This window comes from Quercus suber, unplaced genomic scaffold (genome assembly GCF_002906115.3).
Source record: "Quercus suber isolate HL8 unplaced genomic scaffold, Cork oak 2.0 scaffold_936, whole genome shotgun sequence".
Lineage (NCBI taxonomy): Eukaryota > Viridiplantae > Streptophyta > Magnoliopsida > Fagales > Fagaceae > Quercus > Quercus suber.
Genome location: NW_027070359.1, coordinates 129,814 through 137,635, shown reverse-complemented (window position 1 = coordinate 137,635; position 7,822 = coordinate 129,814). Strand labels below are relative to the sequence as shown.

Genomic DNA, 7,822 nt, shown 5'->3' with positions numbered 1-7,822 from the left:
TCTTATTTATTTATTTAAGTATATGCAACAATCTCTTTAAAAAAAAAAAATAACTCATAAAAAATAAGCACAACCTGAGAAAAGGGAAGACATATCTCTAAGTGCTCAATGCAATGAAGCAGACAAGATTTGAACATGTGGCAAAAATTGAAGACGTATTTGAAATGTTGGCTCTAAGACGAGTCTCTTAAAAAATAAGAAAAAAAAAGAGTCCCTTAAAAAAAGGAAAAAAAAAAAGTGGATTGAGTTGACTCTAATACACTTATGTGGCGTTTAGTACAGGGTAATGTTTTAAGATTCTTAGGAATGTTTAAAGATTCCCATGTTTGGTTGCAAATTATGCTAGGGAATCAGATGCCAGGGGAATCTGGACTCCCTCCTTAAACCCCTCTCAGTGAGAATGTGGATTCCCAAGCTTAAAGGAAATTGTATTTTTTATAAATTGACAATTTTAACCCTTTTTTTTAAATGATTTGGTAGTTCACATTCAAATCTAAGGATAGAATGAGAAAAATAAATAATTCATTTAAGATTCTTGGGAATAAACTAAACATAGGAATAGCTACATTCTTAGGAATATGATTCCTAGGAATCACATTCCTAGGAATCTGGATGCCAGGAGTAATGTGGATTCTCCCGTACCAAATGCCACATAAGAGTTCCATCATGAACAACTTATTTAGGTAAAATTAAATTTTTACTGAAAATATTATAAATAGAGGTAAAAATTAATTGAAATAGTATAGTATGACCAGTAAATAGTATCAAAAAATTTAATAAAACTCATGAATAATAATAATAAAAATAAGTTAAATAGTAACAAAAATAAATTAAATGGTAAAATAAGTTGACTTTAAACTCACTTCCAAAGCGGAATGCAACCTAATTGGTAAGTCGAGTCCCTTAAAAAAAAAAAAAAGATAAAAAAGATAAAAAAGGAGAAAAAAAAAAAGAAAAAAAAAGAAGCAATTTAGAGTAAGACACAGAGTCTGTGGGAGAGTAAAGCATGGTATGAGAGAGAGAGAGAGAGAGAGAGAGTACAATCATAATACAATCAAAGCCTTTCCATAATTTTTTAATTACAACAACTACCCACAATATACCACCAAAACAAAACCACCTCACTTCCACTTCTCTCTCTCGCTTTCTCTATCTAACACTAACACACACACACACACGCACGCTCGTTCACACGCACATCCAGTCAGAGAGAGATACCCGCGGATCCCATCGTGCCAAGTCAGATCCCACTCATCTCTCCGCCGTGCCGGAATGCCATTTCCGGCTACCCCAGGTCCCCCCCACCCCCACATCCTCTCTTTCTATATTTGCTTCACTTTATATTACACTCTTTTTTGTGGGTTCCTGCTTTCTGGGTCTGTGAATCTTTGGGTTTCATTTCTCTGAAAGCTGTGCTTTTTTTTTTTTTGTTGTTGTTGGGACTTGACCTTTTTGCCCTCTTTTGGATCTCTATGATACTCGAATCAAATTTACTCTCTTTTTCTAGATTTGCTTTTGTTTTCTGCTCAAAGTGCAGCTTTTTGTGCACTTCAAAATTCTGCTTTTTGTTACAGTCTACTTTTAGTCCCACGTAATTTTCTATTTTTCCTTTTTGGGTATGTTTTAATTAACTTTTTTTAGTACAAATATGCGTAATTTTGGTTCATTTCTGTTCTGGGTTTTGCGTTTTTGAATCAAAATTTGGGCCTTCAAGCATTTAATGCTTTTTTTTTTTTTTACTAAGTGGGTATCAGTGAGATTTAGTTTTAGGGTCTTTGAGACTTTAAAGGCTTTGATCAGTGTAGCTTAGCCAAAACTCCAAAAAAAAAAAAAAAAAAAAAGTATTGAGTTATTTTTTAGTAATTTTTTTTGAAATATTAATGGAGTATTTTTTTTAATTAAGCTTTACCTTGAGTTTGATCAGGGAATATGGTGACGCATGAATTGATGTGATATCTCATGCGAATATGGTTAATTTTCTCTCTGCATAGAAGTGGACTTGTCTTTTGTAATTCTCATTTTCACATTACTTTAGGCCATAAACAGTGTTTTAAACAAATAGCTCTCTCTCTCTCTCTCTCCCTCTCACTCTCTACATCTATTATCTCTATTTTATTTTATTTATTGTAGGGGAACATGAAGCTTACCTGCTTTGTAAAAAATAACATCTGTGTTTAAGCTTTAATTTTTTTGGTAAGCAAATGTAGGAGTGATTTATATGTATGCAAGGTTTTGGGTGATTAGGATTACAATCTTCTTGTTCTTTCCTTCTTTGTGTAGAATATATGGTATGTATTCAAAATGTATAAATGCTTCTATGTATGCATTTTATTTTTTATAATTAATTATTGAAGGAAAGATGGTATTTTGGTATTAATTTTCTGAAATGTTGTCACTACAGGCGTTTAAAATGAATGGGATTCAGAGCAGGAAACCTTACACTACTGAGAAACCCGTCCCAGGATGTCTGGGAAGAATGGTGAACCTTTTTGATTTGAGTTCGGGCGTTGCTGGAAACAAGATGCTTACTGATAAACCGCATCATGATGGTAGTTTCCTTTCTCATATTTCTCTTCATTTTGTTATCTAATTTGCCATGAAATTTTCCGCTTTGCTTTGCGGTTCATATGTAAAATGTAAAATATTCTTGACTATAATTTTTTTTTTTTTTTTACTGATCTTTGCTTTGGTAATCAGTTACTCTATAAATTCTTGAGTAGTTATGGGCATATGATTGTATTAATCGTGTAATCAAAAAAATTTTGACAGCCCCATTTGTTAAAGTTCCACTTGTTTTAATGTCAGTCTATTCCATTACTGGATTTCTTTTTTGTATCTTGTAGTTGTTTTACAAAAGAACCATGCGCAATGTCATCTGGCATTGTTAACTATAACTTTTAAATTGCCTTGTACGTTCTGAAGTTCATGAACAATATACATTATGCTAGTGGAGAATTTTGATTTAATTTTGCTCACCTGTCTGCTTGGCCTGTATTATTGGCATCATGCTTAAATTCCTTCAGGTTGATGTAGATCCCCTTCTTTGGTGGTTAGTTACTTTGCTTTCTCTGTCGATGCCTCTCTCTCATGGGTGGGTATAAATCATAAAATAATAACTTCCCCACCAGATAGAGGCTTAAAGTAATTAGCATTTTGTGCTCAATTGAGTAATATTGTTGTTAAATTACAAAATCCTCTTTTCTCTCCTCAACCAGGCCGGCTACTTCTCTTATGGTTTCTTTAGTTGTATATTTTAGATTAAATTATTGCCGATGAGCTCTAATTTAATACCACTTCCTCCTTCCTATATAAAGAGATGGAGAGTATGGTCGTGGGTGTGCATTTTTAACTTAACAAATAAATTTAAATTATTTTATACTATTTCTATCAATTGTTGAGATGGAATTGGTTGTTTGGCAGGTTCTTCGCTCTCAAGGAGTAGATCGGATGTGGCAAGGACATGGAGTCCTCTTGGAGATCAGATAGAGGATAAATTGGTAACTTTTAGGGTTATTGTGCATAATTAATTATAGACCAGTTTGGAAACAATTTCTATGCAAGTGTCTCTCATTCATTTCTGAATCATTATAAGCTTTGATGTTCTGATTTGTGTTGCATTTCTGTGGAGCATGCAGATTGTGTCTGACTCAAGGTTCTCTTCAAGCAAGAAGGCAAACGGAACACCCATGAAGATGCTTATAGACCAAGAAATGTCAAAAGAAGGGGACTCCAAGCACAATCCACCCAATGTGGTTGCCAAGTTGATGGGGCTTGATGCCTTCCCCCACGTGCAGCCTGATTCAGCTGCTCAAAGAAACCATGCAAGAGGTTATTCACGGCGTAGTTTAAGTCATTCAGGAATACCATTGGGTTCTTGGCAGCAAGAAGAGGGCTTTTCTGACAAAGGCATGCTATGTGAAGTTTATCAGTCTCCAGAACACAATGAATATAAAGATGTTTATGAAATCTGGCAGCAATCTGAAAAGACAAATTGTAGAAGAGATAAATCACCACAGAAGGGAAGGCATAATGACAATATCAATGAGAAAAAGATGGCTCTTGTTCGTCAAAAATTCATGGAAGCAAAACGACTCTCTACAGATGAAAGGCTTCGCCATTCTAAGGAATTTCAAGATGCATTGGAAGTTTTAAGTTCCAATAAAGATTTATTCCTGAAGTTTTTGCAAGAACCAAATTCCTTATTTTCCCAACATCTATATGACCTGAAGTCTATTCCTCCACCTCCTGAGACAAAGCGTATCACTGTTCTTAGACCTTCGAAGATGGTTGATAATGACAAATTTGTTGGATCAGGGAAGAAGAATGATAAACAAATAAAGAAGCCAGCTAAGGTGAACCAAGCAGTTATGTGGGACAAAGGTGACCCTGGATATTCTCCTAGTTCTGTGAATCAGAAAGTTGATGAAAGTCCTTTTCAACCAACTAGAATAGTGGTATTGAAGCCTAGCCCTGGCAAGAGTCAAGACATCAAGGCTGTTGTTTCTTCACCTTCCTTATCGCCAAAAATATTGCACGGTGAAAGCTTTTATGAGGAAGCTGAAGACACTGAAATATTAGAATCAAGGGAAATGGCAAAGGAGATCACCCGGCAGATGCGTGAAAATTTGATGGGTCACCGAAGGGATGAGACTTTTCTTTCTTCTGTTTTTTCCAATGGCTACACTGGTGATGAGAGTTCATTTAACAGGTCAGAGAATGAGTATGCAGCGGGCAATCTTAGTGATTCTGAAGTCATGTCACAATCTCCTAGGCATTCATGGGATTACATCAATAGGTCTGGTAGCCCTTATTCTACTTCATCTTTCAGCCGTGCATCATGTTCTCCAGAGTCATCAGTTTGTAGAGAAGCAAAGAAGCGACTCTCTGAAAGATGGGCCATGATGGCATCACATGGGACTTCTCAAGAGCAAAGACATGCCCGGAGAAGCTCTAGTACTTTGGGTGAGATGCTTGCTCTTTCGGATACAAAGAAGTCAGTGGGATCTGAGAACAAGGATAGTAATAAAGAGCAAGAACCAAGGGAATCAGAGTCATGTGTAACCAATAATATAAATAAAGAAGAAGGTGTGGTTGATTCTCCTAAAAATCTTCTGAGGTCAAAATCTGTTCCTGCGTCTTCTACAGTGTATGGTGCCAGGCTCAATGTTGAAGTTTCTGATATTGAGGTGGTCAAAACACATGTTCCCAAGGAGCTGACAAAAGCAAAGGGCATGAAATCATCATTCAAAGGGAAGGTTTCAAGTTTATTTTTCTCAAGGAATAAGAAATCGAATAAGGATAAATGTGCTGCATCTCAAACTAAAGATGAAGCTAATTTTGCCTCCCTTGAAACAACAGCATCTCCATTACATCCTCATGGAGTGATTAGTGATGATGCCTCTCAACGTGTTAATGACGGTCGCCTTTGTCCTGATCTACATGTGTCATCAGGCAAAAGTTCTCCAGATTTGACCAGCATGGGACAAAAACAAGGCATAGCATCTTGTGAGGTAGTATTTATTTCTCATGCTTCTTTAAGCATATTATATATTTAATCATAGTTAATTAACACCCCCTACCCCCACCCCCCACGCGGCCCCCAAAAAAAAAAGGAAAAGGAAAAGAACATAATTTCCTGTAATATACATTGTTATTGTTTGCCAGTGTATGTGGTTGACGTCTGATTTCTTTGTACCCTTTGTCCTGATACTAGATAGATGTTACTACTATATTGCTCATTAATCTACCCTTTTCTATGCTTTCCCCGCTTGCCCTCAAATAATGAAACTAAAATGTAGAATGCCAGATAATCTAGGAGGTTAGTGATGAATGGAAATTGTAGGCTCTGAGATGGGTTAGAATATATGTAACAAGGATGCTGATAAGGGTATTGGTGCACAATGCTGCAGCATTTAAGCAAAATACATGCAATCATGATTCCCTTATTTTACAATGTGTCTGACATATTTGTTTTCATGAAGAAGAAATTAATATCAAAATTTAAAGTTGTAATATCTTTACTTCATAACTTATCAATTTTTTTGGTCACTGATTGTTGTCCATTACATTGTTCTAGCAAGCTATATGCCAACCTGAGGTTTCTGCTTCTAGTATAGCATGAGGCTCTTGATTGTCCCACTAAAAATGATGATAGAGCAATACACTGAACGCACTTAGCTTTTAGTATTGCTTTAATTGGTTCCCTGAATTGTTTGTTATTGTTGTTGTTGTTTCTGAATTTTGAATGCAGAATCCTGTAATTATATTATTTATCAATGGTTATCATACTATTTGCAGGCAGGATTATCTGTAACCAAGCCTGGGAATGTGAGTGAGAATCAGGACCAGCCGAGTCCAATTTCAGTTTTGGAACCACCATTTGAAGATGATAATGCAACTCTAGAGTCCTCTGGTAATATGAAGCAGTCTCATATCTGGGAAAGTTTTCGTTTATTTGACTTCATGCATCAATACCTTACTGACTTTTTTTTCTTCATATAAACAGGAAGATTGTTGCCTATTAAGTCTAACTTAATTGACAAATCACCACCTATTGAATCAATGGCTAGGACCCTGTCGTGGGATGATGCTTGTGCAGAGACAGCCACTCCTTATACATTAAAACCTTCAGTTTCTCCAGGCACTGAGGAAGAAGAACAAGATTGGCTTGGCCTTGTCCAAACACTACTATCAGTGGCTGGTCTTGAGGATGAGGTGCAATTGGAGTCATTTTCTGTCAGATGGCATTCACTTGAAAGTCCATTAGACCCATCATTGAGAGACAAATACGCATCCCTGCATGACAAGGAGCTTCTCCATGAGGCAAAGCGAAGGCAATGGAGATCAAATCGGAAGCTTGTATACGACTGTGTTAATGCTGCACTAATGGAAATCACTGGTTATGGGTGCTTAATGGGAAGGCAACGCAATGGGGCCAACAGCAGGGTCTTAGAGGGTGCGTCACCCATGTTAGCGGACTGCGTGTGGGCCCAAATAAAGGATTGGTATTCTAATGAGGGGAGTTGCTTTTTGGGGGATGTTGGGGAATGCAACAACCCGGTGGAGAGGATGGTGAGGAAGGAGGTTGTGGGAAAAGGGTGGAATGAGCTTTTGAGATTGGAAATAAATAATTATGGAAAGGAAATTGAGGGGAAGTTGCTGGAAGAGCTTGTGGAAGAGGCAGTGATTGATTTGACAGGTAGGGTGTGAAGAGGCTTTGCTCTTTTTTATTATTATTATTATTATTATTTTTTATATTAACTCTATAATTTGTGTATTTGATTTTCAACAAAGATGGTCCTACTCACCTAATCTCTTTTATATTGCAAATAGTTTTAGATAGTCTTTCTTTGATTGTTTGTTAATCTGATTTTCTGATTATATATGTACAAATGTATCAGCAACTTAACGTTGTTACTGTCATATCTGTCTTTATATTAGCCTTATTGGGATTGACAACCTAATTCAAGCTTAATGTTTTTATTTGTGAATTTATTTATTTATTTATTTTAAGTTACTCAGTGACATGGCCAACAATGTTTGTCAAGGTATTTATGTCCCGTGTCATGCTCATGTGGTATTTTTCCAGGTTGAAGTTCCAGCTGTTTGTACATGAGCCCTCTGGACTTGCTACTTAAACCAACTGCCTTTGAATGATTCAAGTCTTAAATATCAAATTGTTGGACTTGTTCCCAAAATTTTTATACTAATAAAAGACCTGTAGTAACTGGTTTAAGAGAACTTAATTGGTAGGTTTAAGGGTACAAAGAATTTAATTGGGTATATATAATGAAGAGTTGAACCGCTGCTGAGTTGGATTTGA

The 7,822-nt window shown here is 36.2% G+C and overlaps 1 protein-coding gene across 1 annotated transcript; it reads left to right on the top strand.

The window, feature by feature from the left end:
* Window positions 1-1,065: 1,065 nt before the first annotated feature.
* Window positions 1,066-7,490, top strand: LOC136061029 (uncharacterized). Its single transcript, XM_065768433.1, has 6 exons — window positions 1,066-1,294; window positions 2,402-2,549; window positions 3,421-3,497; window positions 3,636-5,510; window positions 6,298-6,412; window positions 6,506-7,490. Exons 2-6 carry the CDS (start codon window positions 2,411-2,413, stop codon window positions 7,207-7,209), a joined length of 2,910 nt encoding a protein of 969 aa, XP_065624505.1. The 5' UTR covers window positions 1,066-1,294; window positions 2,402-2,410; the 3' UTR covers window positions 7,210-7,490.
* Window positions 7,491-7,822: the final 332 nt, after the last annotated feature.

Bases quoted from the DNA above. Each gene is read 5' to 3' on its own strand.
- LOC136061029 (XM_065768433.1), top strand. From the start codon at position 2,411: ATGAATGGGATTCAGAGCAGGAAACCTTACACTACTGAGAAACCCGTC. The intron at 5,511-6,297 runs GTAGTATTTATT...TACTATTTGCAG, and splicing joins AAGGCATAGCATCTTGTGAG to GCAGGATTATCTGTAACCAA. The intron at 6,413-6,505 runs GTAATATGAAGC...TCATATAAACAG, and splicing joins TGCAACTCTAGAGTCCTCTG to GAAGATTGTTGCCTATTAAG.